The sequence below is a fragment of the Triturus cristatus genome, chromosome 9 (genome assembly GCF_964204655.1).
Source record: "Triturus cristatus chromosome 9, aTriCri1.1, whole genome shotgun sequence".
In the NCBI taxonomy this organism is placed as follows: domain Eukaryota; kingdom Metazoa; phylum Chordata; class Amphibia; order Caudata; family Salamandridae; genus Triturus; species Triturus cristatus.
In genome coordinates, this window is record NC_140592.1 from 83,236,244 (window position 1) to 83,253,952 (window position 17,709).

General features: G+C 45.2%; 1 protein-coding gene across 1 annotated transcript in view; it reads right to left on the reverse strand.

Annotated features, from left to right (window-relative positions):
• The window catches only part of IFT122 (intraflagellar transport 122), a 453,095-nt gene that overhangs the window by 349,878 nt on the left and 85,508 nt on the right, over window positions 1-17,709 (reverse strand). The window contains exons 5-6 of the mRNA XM_085624471.1: window positions 9,964-10,040; window positions 4,834-4,900 (exon numbers count right to left, since the gene is read on the reverse strand). Coding sequence (XP_085480597.1) covers window positions 4,834-4,900; window positions 9,964-10,040 — 144 coding nt within the window. The remainder of the gene's footprint in view (window positions 1-4,833; window positions 4,901-9,963; window positions 10,041-17,709) is intronic.

The window sequence follows — 17,709 nt, forward strand, 5'->3', positions numbered from 1 at the left end:
GCGGATTGACTTTAAGGCTTTGATCATCTTTTTCAAAGCCTTCCACAAGGTTGGAGCCGGGTACTTAACTAAACATCATTTACTCTACTTCCAGACCCATGCATTCTTCTAACACAAACCTGGCTATCGTGCCCAAAACTCGTCTTGCACGTACTGGTGGTAGATATTTCGGCTTTCTGGGTGCCAGACTTTGGTTTAGCCTTCCGGAGACTTTGCGGCTTAAAACCCACTTACTTTTCTTTAGGAAGAATCTAAAAACATGGCGTTTTAATCGATAACTGGCCTCGTCCTCTCATGTTCCTCCCGCTGTCCATGAACCAGGACACTCTAGCTTGAGTAGCTGTGCGCTTTATCAAATGCCGTTTTTCATTTCATTTCAACTGCAAATGATGAAACACCAACTCTGGAGTCTTGCTATGATCAGTCAATCATTCAGGTAAGGAAAGGGAATACTGGCATTCCCCACCTTCTGAGATGCGGTGCGACCACTGCCATCATCTTCGTGAAGATTTGAGGTGCGGAAGTAAGACCAAACTGAAGGACCGCAAACTAATAAAGCTGAGACCCCACCGTAAAACGGAGGTACTACCTGTGCGATTTGAGAATGGGTATGTGAAAGTACACATCCTGCAAATCGACCAAAACCATCTAGTCCTCTTTCTTCAGCGCAAGAAGCACCTGTGCAAGGGTCAGTATTTTGAACATTTCCTGTTTGAAGAAGCAGTTCAAAATCCTGAGGTCGAGGATGGGACGCATTTTTGGGAATAGGGAAGGACCGGGAATAGCATCCCTGACCCCGTTCCTGCTCTGGAACCACTGTGCCCTTTTGAAGTAGATTTGTGTACCTCCTGTGGTAGCAGCAGAAGATGCTCTTCGGAACAAAAATCGTTTTGGGGAGGAAAGGGTGGAGGAAACTCTTTAAAGGGTAGGGCATACCCATTTCTACAATATCCAAAACCCAGAGATCTGTTGTCACAGATCTTCATTGAGGCAGAAAATAGGCCAACCATCCTCCTACTGGGCAAGCATGCTCCAACATTGTAAAGCTAGGGCTGCTTTCCTGCAACATTGCCCGAGGAGCAAGAAGATGAAGAGGAGGAGGCCGATTGATGGGCAGCTCCAAGTGGTCTACCCCTACCCCGCCCTCTATAACACCTATACAGGGGGTCGGAGTCTGTTGCTGCTGCTGAATCTGGCTTCTTCCACGAAAGGATAAGTTCCGACCAAACCTCTGGTACCAGCAAAAATATCTGTAGTCTTTAGGCTGCGTCTGAAGGCCCAATGATCTTGCTGGCGCTTTACTGTCCTTAAACGTCTCTGTGGCAGAATCATCTTTAGCGCCAAACAGCTGTGAACAATCAAACGACAAACCCAACAATGTTGCTTGAACAACTGGCAAGAAGCAAGACCCCTCAGCCAAGCATGTCTCCTCATGGCAACAGAAGACCCCCATCGCCCTCGCAACAGAGTCCGCCGTGTCCAGGCCAGACTGAATAACCTGGCAGGCAGCACAGTAGCCTGGCTGTGTATTCAGCAACTCTGAAAAATGTCCCTGAAGATCACATTGCAATTTCTGAACCCCCTCCTTGGCTGACTACAACAATGCATGGATGTAATTGGTAGACTTCAGAGCCATGCTACCAGAGGAGAAACCCTTCTTTGCAGATTGCTCCATCCTTTTAGACACTCTGTCAGCCAGAGTCATAGGAAAATAACCAGGTGTCAACTTGGAAGAGCAGGACGCTTGTACCACCAAACTCTTGGGTGTATGATGCAGGGACAAGAACAACGAGTCAACCGAAGCAGTCTTGTACCATTTTGCAATAGATCTAGACACTGGCGCTGGCGACACAGGCTTTTGCCAAATATCAAGAATAAACTCAGTAAGGGCCTCATTAAAAGGTAACAAAGGCTCGGTTGACAACGTGGATGAATGAAGCACCTCTGTCAACAAATTAGATTTTAGTTCTGTAGAAGACAAAAGGCAATTTCAGCATTCCTGCTGCTTTTCTGATCACAGAATGATAGGACGTGACTTCTGATGGAGCAACAACCTTTGGGGACAACAACTCCCACTCTGGAGAAGTATTAAGGCCACTTACCACCTCCAAGCCTTCAAACTCAGGATCCAATGACACTATCTCTCCTTCCTCCAGATCCTGATTTCATCCAAAAAAAGTAGTGCCCCTCCTCCAAAAGTCTCTGGGCCTCTCTTCGAGACCTCAATTTCAAAACTGGCGCCGATGAAAGCGGCACCGGCGACATTGGCAACAGCGCCGGATCAGAAGGTTGAAGAACTGGAACAGACTGATGCAGCATCGACTCGGATCCAGTCAATGCCAGAGAGGGCACAACCGGTGCCAGGGATTCCTGTTGCACCTCTTCTACTGGTGACGGCGTCACCTTTCTCAGCGTTGGTAGAGGCCAGTTCAACTGAGTCATCAGCATAAATGGCAGGAACGGCGCCTGCTGGTAGTGTGCCGGGATACCTCCCAAAGAATAAGCAAGTGGGCCCACAAGCACACCAGGTGGAGTCACAGCCCTTGCAAAAATGCTATACATAGCATTCAGGTAAGTCGACATATCGGAAATGCTGGATAATCCTGCTCCTGTCTAGGAGGCACAGACTGAGGTGCAGGCAGAGGAAGAACTGGATCCAGTACAGGCTCCGGCTTAGGACTCCCAGGCAGAGTCACCCCTCTCAGACTTGAAGGCGAAGCTAGAGCCACCCCTGGAGATGGAGTAGGAGAAATCACACCTCTTTCTCCATGGACCTTCGGAGCTGAGGACATCGACTTCAAGGAAACATCCCTTGAAGAGCGACGTCGAGAACTAGGGCACTGCTTGTGCTTTATTTTGGAGGACTTCGAAGAGTGGGGAGACAGCGGCTCCGATCGAGGAAGAGACTTCAGACCCCCCTCTTTTGTGACATCTTGCCTTGACCATAAAGGAGCTTCGCCTCCCTCTCCTTCAATGTCTTCGGATTCATCTTCAGGCATGAAGAACAGGCGTCGCCATTGTGATCTGAACTTAGACACCAAAGGCAGTCGTTGTGTGGGTCAGTAATCGAGATTTGAGCTTCACATTCCCTGCAGGGCTTGAAACCAGACTTCCTCGACAGACATTGTCCTTGCATCAATGCTGCAACCTATAAAAGATAAAAACTCCTTCACTACGGAGAGCAGAAAAAAACATACACAGAAAAGGCATGGAAAATAAAAGAACTGACATCAGCACACCGATGAGGGCTTCTTATGGCTCCAATGAGGTCACGTGGAGTCACATGCGGAGTCGTGGCATTATGACATCCTCATCGACGTGAGACAGCTGTAAAGATGGGCTTCCGTGAAATGCTGGTGCACTGGGATATTGAAAAGGTGAGGAATCTACAGATGGCTGTATCCAGCAGAAATGGGCACGTCGATTTGGAAGATTTTGCTGCTTGATACACAAATATAAAGGGATCAAAGGAAGTTACAGATGCAGGGTGTTCTTTTACTTGACAAAAGGATTGTCCAGTCAAAATTGCCACAGATCCATTGACCTGCTTTGTCCTGGTGCTTAAAGAGATTTGGAGAATGTACTTTTCAATAGGTACAAGGAGGAGGTCATTGTTTGACGAATATGTGACTACAAGGGGGTCTTTGGAACTACCTCCAAGGGGAGTTCTGTCCCCCGAGTTAGAGTTCCCTATCGAAAGCATTATTGCCTGTCATCAGCAAGAATTCTTTATGATTGGGTTGTATGAAGTATGGATACGGTCTATACACCACAGAGATCCAGGTCCTGATGAATACCACAGACCCAATTTGGGGCCACTTGGCAGAAACATATTGACCACTATGGTGCAGGAGCACTAGTCCTCCTTGAGCACCCTACACAACTTTAATCATCTTCTTGGTACTCCAGGAATAGACTATTTTTTAGAGATACCCCAGAGATTTTTAAACCTTACTTATTGGGATTCCTGATTTCTCTCCTATCCAAGGGAGAGCTATAAACTGTTTTGTAACAGTTTTGTAACCATTTTGGTGAATGAGGAAGCGCGAGGATAAAGAAGGTGTTTGAGGGATCATCAAATTATTTTGTGAGATGTTAACTTGACCTTGAAACAGCACACAGGACACAGATACTGTACCCAACCCATGGACAAATAGTCCTACCTCAGGCACAGTACTGATTGATCGGGGTTCGCTTGTGGCATTTCTGGTCATGTTTTGGAGGGACAAACCCAGATGCCCTGATCCCTCTAGTTCCTCCTCTCTTATGGTTGAGGGTTTTGGATTGTGGCTTGAAGAGAAATGCCAATCAAGTATAGCGCCTCATCACAAAGCCCTTTTTTTCTACACTGGTATAACACGTGAACTACATACCATTAATTGCACCTAAAATCAAGTAGGCTACAAGCAGGTTTTTTTCTTAGCTTCTAACAACCCAATGAAGTGCATTCCACAAATAATCTGCAATAGAAATATTCCATCTTGTTTTTTACTTAAGTGAACTTTGTTTTCAATAAAATGCTTTTACTATATTGAGCCTAAGATCTTTTGTATAAAAGAATATGCTTTCAAAATATCTCTCTCTCCTGTCTTCAAATCTGCATCCTAAGGAGGGGGTAGGTGTTTGCTTCGGCACTTGTGGAAATAAATAATACTCATCCTTGCTTCGACCAACAAAGTTGTATTAAAGTGCACGGTAATGAGCAGCAGTTGATAAAACAGTTATAGATAAAAACACCAAATACAAAAAAGCAAATGAACCAATTGTCTATAAACAGGTCTGTTTTACTGAAAGACCAGAATACAATCACACCTATCCAAACTAAAATCTTACCTGCAACATGTGATTTTATTGTTAGTCTTTTGTTTTACGACTGATTTTTGCTCTCGAGACCATAAACCTGGCAATGCAAAAGAATTACCTTAATACATCGCATGTCAATTCTCTTTAAAGCGTTTACACAAAGCATCTTTAAAAAACAAAAAATATTGGCAAATTGTTCACATTACCCTAACAATAGTTTTCTTCAGTGACAAAAGCTGGTTCAAAAGGGTTTTTATATTCTCTTTATATCATGGGTATTTATTTTACCTGTGACTTGGGAGCCCAGCTAGATGGTTTTTTCATTTCCGTCTCCTGTTTAAAGTTGCTGTTAAAAGTGTTATGTAAGGCTGTAGCTAACTGTGATTTGAGGGCTTGATAAGGTGTTGATGTATTCTTGTCTCCTTCACAATGAATGAAAATAAAATGCATTGCACAATTGAAAGGCTTAACATTTGGTTTTGGTTTTCATAACCAACAACACAAGGAAAATGCCCACATTTGTGTTTCCTAAATGTAACATTTTTATAAGCATATGGTGGCAATGTTTACGTGGCTGCTTGTTTACTTCTTATTTTTGTAAAACAAGAAAACAACCATTGCACTAGTTTGTCGGGGCCAGACATAATGGCTCTGCCAATGCTCATTTTCCTTTAGTGTCAATAAAAGACTTTTAAAACAAACATTAAAATACAAAGTCCTTTCAATGTATTGTTTTCTTAAAAGGCCTGAATGCAAAAGGTTATATTGACCTATGCAGTGGAGTATGCCAGAGCTCAGATATTTTAATAGGATTGCTGCATTTACCCGGAAAAGCATAGCAGAATGTAGAATCCTTAAGACCTCCTAAGTATTATGGTACCTTACAGAATTCCGTTACAATATTAGGCCTTCTTTAAAAAATAGAGCCTGGCAGAAATAACCCAGTTAGGTACACAATAGTCACAGGTGACTCTAACCTCCTCCATGAAAAGGATGCTCACACTGGACATCACACACAGCACCACGTAAAGAGGGAATACTGTGCCATACGTCACCAGTGGCAAATTCTCATGGGCTGGCACTTCAACACACATAACAATATTTAATTAAATTGTCAGAATCAGCCCTGCAACGACAGCTGGATTTATGAAACTACAATATCACGAAAGTTGATCACGTTTGGGCCATGGATTATGAACTCTGAAGAATAACCTATACCATAATAGGATTGGGGGACTGACCAAGAGGATGACTCTTAGGAATGCTGCATTGTAGCTGTACTATAATTATTAGCTTTCGACCCTATGTGCTGCTGCGGCGCAGCATACTAAACAGTCGATCAGGAAAACAGGGGCAGATTCCTGGGAGTCTCAGGGGAATGTAGAGCAGTTGTGCAGATAGAGATGTTGGAGCGCTGGTTAATTACTGTTTTAGAGTTATGGGAGAACTTCAAAAAAAGAAATATGTAACTATGTGACTTGCAGTTTTGTGTACTTGCTAAAATGTACGCATGAAGATATTATATGCCACGTAAACAGAAAACGTGTTATATCTATAAACTGATTGCACTATAAAAAATAGTTTGGGCTTTGGATAGCAGCAGAAACATAACATATTGCACAATTTAATATGATTGCCATCACATTCATTGTCATTAAACTAGCTGTACATCTCAACTATCAGACATTTTATGGGAAAGAGTGGAATGGAAAGAAATGGTGAGAAAATAAAGTGAATGAGTGAATATAAGGAGTGAGTCTAATAATAGGATTCTGCAATATTTTATCATTGCAAATGCTTAGCATGTATACATCCATGCAACATGTAGTTGGCATCCAGATTGTCACTTATGCTGACGACACTCAGCCGATTGTCTCCCTAAGCCAATATGATAAAGCGGAAACTAATCTAGCCGGCTGTCTTGAAAGGTTGTCTGCCTGGATGGAAGGCTTGTACTTGAAACTCAATGGGGCTAAAACTGAACTGATGTTCTTGGGAAAAGCCTCCCCCTGAATACCAACTCATTCTGGCCTAGGTGTCTTGGAGAAATGCCCTCTCCTAAAGATCAGATCAAAAGCCTTGGTGTGTGACTGGATCACAATTTAAACTTTAAAGGAGCAAGCACAGAAGGTGGCAGGTACCGGTTATGAGATTTTGAAGATGATAAGGAAAATACTTCCCCTGCTGCCTTTCAATTCCAGGAAATTGTTGGTTCAAGCGCTGATTCTTTCGCGACTTGATTACGCCAACGCTCTTTATCTGGGATCTCCATGCTCAATGATTAAAAGATTGTAGACTGCAAAAAATTGTGCAGCACGCCTACTCATGCAGGCCCCTGACCGGGAATCTGCAAGGCCAGCTACCGCCACCCTCCACCCACTGGCTTCCAGTCGCAGAAACAGTCCAGTTTAAAGTACTGTGTATCGTCCATAGGACCATGTCTTCCAAGGGTCCACCTATTCTCCAGTCTATCATCTCTTCCTACTGTCCCAATAGGGCCCTGCATTCCGGGAATAAGCATCTTGTAGCTGTTCCCAGGAAAAAAAGGTCCCGAAGTGGTGAACGCCTGTTCTCCTACAATGCAGCAAAATTGTGGAACCAGCTACCTAATCATATCCGTCTTGAGGAAAACTATTTGTACTTTCGAAAACTTCTTAAAACCTTTCTGTTTCCTTGAATGACTAGCTGTAGTTCGCTTGATGACTCTGCTACTAGCGCTGGGAGGCCTTTTGGTAGCCATGCGCTATAGAAATGCAAATTCATTCATTCATTAGCATGTACACAAAAAATAACTTTTTCATGCTCAGCTGTGTAAGTAAATGGCATTTGTACCCTGAACATTATAGCACAGAATTTATTTGCCTGCCACCACTCCTCATCACCACCCACCAGTCAAAGTTAAAATGCTGCAAGTTTTACTCTGAAGTAAAGCACTTTGAGCAAAAGTACTAAAGTAGCAAAATGAAAAAAACACAGGAAAAAAAAAAGAAAATCAATACCTAAATACATGGTGAAAACACGTTCTATTTCCCACACAACAAGATCTTTTAACAATTGGCAACAGTGATTCAAAAGGTAATTGAGACAATTTTCCAAACTGAACAAAACATTTCATAAAAATGTTTAGGTTTGGACAAACCGTCACACACAGCACAAGTCGCATCAGGAGACATGGCTCTATACATGGTACACACAGATCTGCCAAATTGTGAACAGTAGCCCCCACCCCCAGACATGCCACAAAGCAATAGAATGTGATAACAATAAGGAGCTAAATGGCTCTGACTTTAAGTGCCCGGCTGAATATTCAAAACAACCAGACCATGCGGGTAAATAACCACAAAGGTTACAAATCATACAAAGCCGGTGGGCAGTATTTTTCAGGCAAAACAAAACTACAGATTTTGGGTCAGGCCAAAATACCTTATGATTTTTTCTCATGTTAATAAGAATATAATTTATAGAACACTTTTTGTTTTTAAACTTTGTTTATCTGCATTTATAATAACAATACACATTCAGCGTGCTGCATCAGGATTAGGGAATCATACAGCTTCTGTGACTCAAATGCGTTAACAATCAAACAAAAACAATAAAAGCAAAAAAGAAGAAACTAAAAAGAAATTAATATACTTAGCAGCTGTTCATTCAATCTTACTGTGAGAGACCGATCAGACTCTAGGTACATCAACCCTAAAATAGTTGGGGTGTGTATCTGCATGTTGTTCCGGTGACTTGGAAGTATGAGATGTAGATCGATCAGGAGAGGGAGGCGTATCTGCTGGGAGTGTTTTTAGTCAATCCAGGAAGGGGCCCCATATATCTTTTGGCCTGGAGGCTGTGGGCACTAGTTCCCAGAAAGTCGAGAGTTGAGTGTGGGCGAAAGGAACGTCTTGAATCCAAGCCTGAACTTCGGGCGCTTTTTTGTCCCGCCAGTGAATGTATACTCTGCGTTTGGCCATCAAAAGTTATAGAGCATGCAACTTACGATGTTCGGCTTTAGTGTCTTTCACATAACCCAAAAGACCAATGTCTGGTTTAGGTTCGCTGGGTATCCCTAGTACGTCATGGATTGTGTTAAAGATGGCAGTCCAAAATGAAGCAATGACCGGGCAGTACCAGGATATAGGAGTAAAATTTTCAGGTTCCGGGCCACACCTCCAGCATCCTTCATCTGGTCTTAAACCCATGCGGTATAATTGGGTGGGGGTTCTGTAGAACCTGTGCAAGTATTTAAAGTGGATCAATCTTAGTTTATAATTGGGCGAGAGTAGCTGGAGCTGGCCACAGCAGAATTTCCACTTTTCGTCTGTTACCTGACCATCAAGCCCCTCATTCCAGTACCTCTGAGCTCTGGGTATAGCCAGAGGTGCTGTGTCCTGCATCGAGCAGTACATTCTCGTAATTAGTCTACGGGAACTCATAGTGTTTATCAATTGCTCTAGTACTGGTAAATGTTGGGAGGGGGGGGGGAGGGTTGGAAAGGTGCCATGTAATTGCTTGCAAGTAGCTCTGATCTTAAAGTAGAGGAATAACTCTGAAAATTTCTTCGAGCCCACGGCCGCAGATTCCGGAGGTGCACAGAAAGTGTCCTCGGGGTACAAATCCGCAAACGTATCCAGCCCTATTGATCTTGCCAATGTCACGTTTCCATCATCAGCCATGGCTGGAAGTAAATTATAGAGCACTTGATAGAAGACAGACTACTAAGGTTTGCACCCTGTGATATCTCTTTGACCACCTGTGGCATGGTCATAATGCACAGTAAATTGAGCCCTTAAAGTTAAAACAAACCATCTTTCTGTGTAGGTACACTTACAACACATAGCAAATTATGCACAGTAGCACCAAAGGTTCGCATGCATTCTCTACTTAACACTTTAGTTGGCAGGTACATAGATCTCTGCATTATCCAACCAACAAGAACACAATGTGTCACACGAGAGTCAGTAGTTTACACTGCTTACATGCAACATTCCCTTAGGGAATTGGAGTGTTCCTGTAAAACTGCTTTATTGTGTGTGAATGAAAACATACATTTCTTTTTCAATCAGGTGTCTCTGACAAACCTTTAAAAATATCTCAAGAAATTCTGGCAAGTTAGCAAACACCACCTCTGAATGCACAAAGTAAGAAAACCTAGATTGCAAAAATACCTACCAAAATCACTGCTGGAGCAGGAAGCCAGCTGGAAGGTTACAGGATTGTATGCGACACACTGTATGGAGTCGTTGTGACTGAGAAGTAAAAACACACATTTACACACAGCCTAAATGAATCTTACTACGAACAGAAAAAATGTAAGCGAAATAAAATGCTATAATGTATGACAAATGACAGAAATCTAGCTACAGACTACATGTCAGTGTTTTTAAGAAGACTGCAGTTGTTTCACAGAAAGTGCACAGAAAATACTTGTGATGTAAAGGTTACTTACCTTATGTAACAATATTTCTGCAGATACAGGCCTTGAAAAATCTGAGAAATGTTACCAGACCTGTAGGTCTGGTGATTTGAATAATCTACTCGCCCTAACTGTAATGCGCTTTACCTATAAATTTGTCTCAAACTGTGCGATCCTAGGTAAATATTTTATTTCTTTATTATGACATATAAACATATCTGCAAATATGGGAGTTCAGAATATTTGCTGTACTACAAATTATTCTTTGATTTAATAGACTAAACATTTGCTTCATGTATAATAAAAGGTTAACACGCATACAGGGTACACAAGACCTCTGACTTGCCTCTCAGTTCACTAAAACAATTGTTATAGGGCAGGGATTTCTCAGTTCATATTTAAAAACTCTCATTTTAAAAACATATATCACGAAAGCATGATGTGATAGCGCACTGTCATTTACAGACAGACATTTTCCATTTCAATAGCCACAGCCACAAACTTTCCTCCTCACATGCAGTTTGGCAAATATTTATAATTTTCATATCACCATTTGTTTTGATCCTATAAAAAAATTTGTTTCCATCTCACTTCAGGATTACAAAAGAAATCTCTCATAACTATTGAAATATATTTTGAGCTATTTGTACAATTTATTTACAAGATATTTCAATTTTGTGTGCCAATCACAATTGTCAGACTGTTCACTCTACAAATTCCTCTAGCTTTGCATTCAGAGAAAGAAAAGTAAACACCAGTCACCAGCATAAAATAAACAGCAATTTGTTGGTAAGCAAATGCTGACCCCTGTCTTTTAAAACACAGCAAATAAGACAATAACAAGCATTTGCAATGCAATAGGTCTCACATTATTAAAGTTTGAGCTATTGGCATTGCTAACTAATGCAACACCAATTGCAACAAAAGTCAATAAATAGAAGGAAAAAAAAGCGTATTTATTTTTGTAGCAATGGCGGCATACTGCGCTTTAGATGAATATGTTTAAAAGTAAAGTGCGGCATACTGCAATCACTACAATAGTAACAAGGAAAACAAAGTAAATGCCAAACTGGGCTATGATTTTAAAAAAGGGCAATGGAGCATTATTTTTTTTTTTTTTAGATCAGCCTGGCAGGAGGTGTTGTCCTAGACTCCGAGTCTCCAGAAAGGTCACTGTTCGGTAAATACAGGCCATACGATTAAACCTTTGACTCGTATTGAAGTTATATGCTATGCAATTTTTCACTAGGGCACAGCGGGTTGAAAGGGGCGGGGGTCATTTTTCTGCACATTAGATGTGTAGGTAGAAGAGTGAGATGTACTCATTCTGTGCTCCTTGTAATATCCTTCCTTCTTCTGCTGTCTAAGAGACCGGGGTTTGGAGTGAGGCCCTCCTGTTGTGCAGTGGATTAGTGCACGTGGTTTAGAGTTTGCGCCTGTGTCTTTTACTGTATCTGAGTATTATGCTTTGCCCATGTGCTATGCTCTTTGCTATTGGTTGGTACACAGTAGATCATACTGCAGGTTTTCAAATTCGCCCAGATGAGGGCCAGATATTCTACAATTAAATGAGCATCTGCTCTTTCCCTGGAGGTGCTTCATTGTGCGCTTTCGTAGGTCCCTTAGGATTGGCGCTTGTCCGGGTTGTAAGTATGCATTACATTTACTTAACGCGTTGCTTGCAGAGCGATGGCTGCATGGTGATGAATGGTCCTAAATGGAAAAGGAAGAGACCGTGGGTGAGGAGGAGGAAGGCATGTGATCTGGTAAGGGTGAAGTTACTTGATTAGTTAGAACTTTAGGTCTTAGCTACTTTTTGACAGGAGGCGTGTTTATGTTCCTAGAAGCAGTCCACTCCAGAGTTTTGGGCTTAGTGCAGCCTTTCCGTTGCCTTTACACAGCGGTGACTAGTGTGGTGGCTGGATCTTGACGTCCCCGATTAGGTAGTGCCACTGGGTGTGGGCTCACATTCCAGACTGCTAGGAAGTTCACAGTATGCTGCACAAAAGGGGAGTTGGCATCTTGATGTCTGCCTAGGTGCAGTGCCGTTGTTCATGCTGAAGGTTAGCCTGACTTGGAGACTGCGGTGTGATGGTCAACCCAGCTGAAAGTCCAGTTTAAAGGACATTGCTGTGGAGCAGCTGTGACTGGACAGTCGCCCTTATGAGAAGTTTTCTTGATTTGGTGTTTAGATGCATTTATAGGTCGATACCAAAATGTTGAACAGTTTTATGGCGGTGAAGGGGCGGGGGGGGGGGGGGGGGGGCGGTTGGAGTGGTTGCCAAGAGAAGTCTACATAACCTCGAAGGCAGCATTGAAAGGATGTTGGTGCTGTGCATCGGAAAACGAGACTCGCTAATATGTTTGAACCCTGATATTAGGTCAATGGGTGAATGACTTACCCGAGTGATGTTAGTACTGAAGCTAGAGTTTGGAGGGGCAGGGAAATAGGTTCTTTTGAGTGAAGGGTAAATAGTTTGATGGGTCTGGTCCGAGGGTGACATGTTAGCTGCGCTCCGTTGGCTATTGAGCTGGCTGGGTTCGGTCCTCGGTGTGGGTTTGGCTTTGCTTTGTTGCGGTTTAAGGATTGGCATGGCTGCGTTGGCTCTAGTTGGTTATGGGGCGTTGGCTGAGCTGTAGTGGGTATGAGTTCCGCTGGGCTTCATCATGGCCTGGGTCTGTGGGTCAGCTGGACCTCGCCAAGGGTGGGTGGGTGTGTTGGGGGGGCGCGGTTAACTGGGCGCCATTGTGGCTGTGTGCGTTTGACTTGGCGTAGTTGTGGGTATTCGGGTGGCGGGGAGCTGTCGTGAGTGTTACGATGCGGGTTGGGTTGGATTCTGTCGTGGCCTTGGGTATTTGAGGGACGGGGCTCTGTTTGACCCTGTTCTGTTTATTGAGATGGGGGGGGGGTGGCTGGTAAAGAGCACCGGCACAGGAGTGTACCGGCACTTCTCAAGAGAAATGCAATACCTTTAATTGAGAAGTACGGGCACTTCTTAGAAACAAGCAGGTACTCTGGTACAGATTACCTGCACTTCTATTTTTCCATTTCAAGCACTGTGTGTGTGTGGGGTGGGGTTAGCGGAGCACTGTTATGAGTACTGGGCAGGTGTCGACTGGTTTCTGTCGTGGGTCTTGTGTGTGGGGTGGGTGGCTGGGCCGAGTGTGGGCACTGGGTTGAAGGGTGTTGCCTGGGCCGGTTGTGGGTAGTGAGACATGGAGGGTAGCTGGGCTCCGTTGTGGGTATGGGGGTGAGGGGCTGTCTTGTTTGGTTGTGGGTAGTGAGACATCGAGGGTAGCTGAGCTCCATTGTGGGTACGAGGGTGAGGGGCTGTCTCAGCCGGTTGTGGGTAGCAAGGTATGGAGGGTAGCTGGGCTCCGTTGTGGGTATGGGGGTGATGGGATACTTGAAAGAAGAATCACCTCAAACCAGTTACACAGTTAGAGATAGGGTATCTATAACTCCCGTCTCCCACTTGGTTATAAAAGTGGGATTCAAAATAAGTGGGGTCCATAACCGAACTTACAGTATCAAGCCCTCTATGGCTAAAGAAGGGAGTGCTCCGCAGAGTACTCACAAGGCTGCTGTGCAACTAGAGCTGGTGTTACCAAACAACTAGCCTTACTGAGGTGAAAGGACATCACGTAAAGTCTGGATTGCTTGCTGGAGAAGGAGTAGTTTCTTACCTGTAACTCCAGTTCTGTAGTAGGGGTATCTCTGTTATAGTCATAATCTATGAATAATCCCCGCCCATGTGCGGGGACCCCGGAGCAATCAAAAATATCTCTTAAGCTGTCCCGCATTTGCAAACCTGCAAAGACACTTAAGAGACAGACAAAATAATACAGCCTAATCACCACAAGGCTGCACTGGCCAGCACTTCCTCTGAAGTGAACACAAAAGCCAAAATAAAGTTGAAATGTCATTTTTATTCACATTTGACATGTTCCTTTATTATCACACACTCCCTTCACCAAAATCCCTTTAAACAATAGAGAGGAAGGGGTGGACAGACAAGCCCTATAGGCTGTCATTATGTGTCTGCTAAAGGGATACCGTGCCTTTAAGAAACTTTTCAGAGACCCCCGGTATCCCAGGATGCACAGCCAACACAAGTTACTTTCAGTTCTTTTTGAAGGTGTATAACAACAGGCCTGATACAGTCAGGTTACTCCACCGGGGAGGAGGGAGGGTCGCTTATGACTATAACAGAGATACCCCTACTACAGAACTGGAGTTACAGGTAAGAAACTACTCCTTCTGTAGTAGGGGATCTCTGTGTATAGTCATAATCTATGAATAGAATGGCAAGCCCATCCCAACCAACAAGAAGCGGTGGAGTAAGACCAACCACCAACAAATCACTGTGCAAACAAATTCCTTAGCGAAGCCTGTCCAACCTGCGCATCTGCCCTAGCATCAGAGTCCAGGCAGTAATGCTTTGTAAACGTATGGACTGACTTCCAGGTGGCAGCCTTACAAATGTCAGCAATGGGAACATTCCTAAGCAAAGCGGTGGTAGCCGCCTTTCCTCTAGTCGAATGTGCTGTAGGCTTACCCCCTAATGTTTTATTAGCTTTTTGGTAACAAAGCTGAATACAGGAAACAATCCATCTGGAAATGGACTGCTTTGAGGTAGCTAAACCAGTTCTTACCGAACCATAATTAACAAACAGTTGATCCGACCTGCGGATATCTTTTGTCTTATCCAGGTAGAATTTCAACACCCTACGCACATCAAGTGAATGCAGAGACCTCTCCGCCGGAGAGGAAGGATGCTGAAAAAACGTAGGCAAAGTTATCATCTGATTCACATGGAAATCTGATATCACCTTAGGCAAAAATTTAGGATGGGTACGCATCACTACTTTAGAAGCATGGAAAACAGTATACGGCTCTTGGCAACACAGAGCCTGAATCTCACTCACCCTCCTGGCCGATGTAATGGCTACACGGAAGGCCGCCTTCCAAGACAAATGCTGCAGCGAAGCCTTATGGATAGGTTCAAAAGGCTCCCTCATCAATCTAGATAACACCACATTCAATTCCCACGGTGGAGAAGGCCTTCTAACAGGGGGAAACACCTTACGCAAACCCTCCAAAAAATCCTTAATCACAGGGATTTGAAAAAATGAGGTTTGAGAAGGGCCCTTCCTATACGCAGTCAGAGCTGCGAGATGAACCTTAATAGATTGAAAATTAAGCCCAGACTGAGCTAACTGCAGCAGATAAGGCAAAATAACGTCTTCTTTACAGGATGTAGGGTCAAAGTCCTTCGCCTTGCACCATAAGCAGAATTTCTTCCACTTATAGGCGTAGGAGGTCCTCGTAGACGGTCTCTTAGCCTCTTTTAAGATCTCCATACAGTCCTGAGGCAGGTTCAAGTGTCCATACTGCACTAGCTCAGGAGCCATGCTGCCAAACTCAAGGACGAGAGATTGGGGTGAACCATCTGCCCTCCGAACTTCGTGAGGAGGTCCGGCCGGCACGGCAGGCGCCGGTGTGGCAGAACAGACCGGTGAAGAAGGTCGGTGAACCACCATTGTCTCGGCCACTCCGGAGCAATCAGGATCATTCTGGCTCTGGATTGCGACAGCTTGATCAGCACCGCCGGAATCAGGGGAATGGGTGGAAAGGCGTAGAGAAAGCTGTTGGACCAGCTGATCCATAGTGCATTCCCCAGCGTCCCTGGCTGGTAGTACCTGGACGCGAAGTCGCGGCATTTGCTGTTTTCTGCCGTAGCGAACAGATCTATATCCGGAGTGCCCCATTCTGCGAAGACGTCTCTTAGCACGTCGTCGTTTAGCACCCACTCGTGGTTCTCTTGAACGAGTCTGCTGAGCGCGTCTGCTTGGGCATTCTGCACTCCCGGCAGGTGGGTCGCCGTGATCGTCAGATTCCTGGCCACCAGCCAGTTCCAGATCGCCTGTGCCTCCCGAGACAGGGTGCGTGACCGGGAGCCCCCCTGCTTGTTGAGGTAATACATGGTCGTAGTATTGTCCGTCTGAACCAGCAGGGAGGACGTCCTGAAGGAGGGATGGAACGCCTTCAAGGCCAAGTGTACTGCTCTGAGTTCCAAAAAGTTGATATGGTAGGTCGTCTCCATCTGCGACCATATCCCCTGAATCTGAAGAGGGCCCGAATGCGCTCCCCAGCCCTGGAGAGACGCATCGGTCACTATGGTCTGGGCCGGAATGTCCTTGTGAAAAGGGGTCCCCTTGCAGACATTCTCTGGGGAACACCACCATTTCAGAGACTGCCGAGCGTGCTGGAGACAACTGGATCTTGTCCTCCCAACGCCCCCTCCTCTGGTCCCATTGATCCTCCAGACATTCCTGCAGGGGCCTCATATGCAGACGTGCATTGGGGGTGAGGAAGATGCAAGAAGCCATCGACCCCAGTAATGAAGACACCGTCCTGACCGTAGGAGAGCGGGCTGAGATGAGATGCAGAGCCTTCCCACGGATCGATAAGCGTCTCTCCTCCGAAGGACACACGCTTGCGGTCAAGGTATTGACTGAAGCCCCCAAGTACTGGAGACACTGCACAGGGATCGGCACTGACTTCGTCATGTTGATGTGCAGCCCCAGACGGTGAAGCAAAGCCGCCGTCCTGTTGAAATGGCACTGGGCTTCCTGATAAGTGGACCAGTCGTCCAGGTAAGGGTACACAAACACCTTGGTCTTCCGCAGGTGTGCCGCGACCACTGCCATGCACTTGGAGAACGTCCGTGGCGCAGACTTCAGGCCAAACGGGAGTACGGAATACTGGTAATGGTTGTTGCCTACCAGAAACCTCAGGAACTTGCGATGCTTCGGTGCGATCGGCACATGAAAGTAAGCGTCCTGCAGATCTATGGCGCACAGCCAGTCTCCTCGATGCAACTGAGGGTAAATCTGAAGCAGGGACAACATACGGAACTTTTCTCGGCGGATCCACCTGTTTGCTTGACGCAGATCCAGAATAGGCCTGAACTCGTTCTTGTCTTTTTTTCTTACGAGAAAGAACCGTGAGTAGAGACCTTTTCCTTTTTGCCTCAAAGGAACAGCTTCTATCGCCTTCTTTTTTAATAGAACGTCCGCCTCCCGCTGGAGCTCCCGCACCATGTAAAGGGAGCGCACTGGTGGAATCTGTGGAGGCGAACTGGTGAAACGAAGACAGTAGCCATTGCAAACAATATTCAGCACCCAACTTGTCCTGTGTTATTGTCCTCCACTCTGCCAGGTAGTGTTGAATACTTCCCCCCACCGGAGCGGGTAACGGATGAGGGGGAAGTAACTTTTCAGGGCTTCGACCCGGACGGGCCTTTGTTCCCCGCCGAGGACTGATGCTGGCCTCTGCCCCTCTGGCGCTTCTGAAAGGGCTGCCTCTGGTACTGCTGCTGTTGCTGGGGCTGTTGCTGGGGGCCCGACTGACGCCCTTGGCCCCTCTGCTTGGTGTAGCGCCTGCCCGAGGAACGGAAGGACCTCCTCTGCTCCTTAGGCCGCTCCAGCCCCACCGC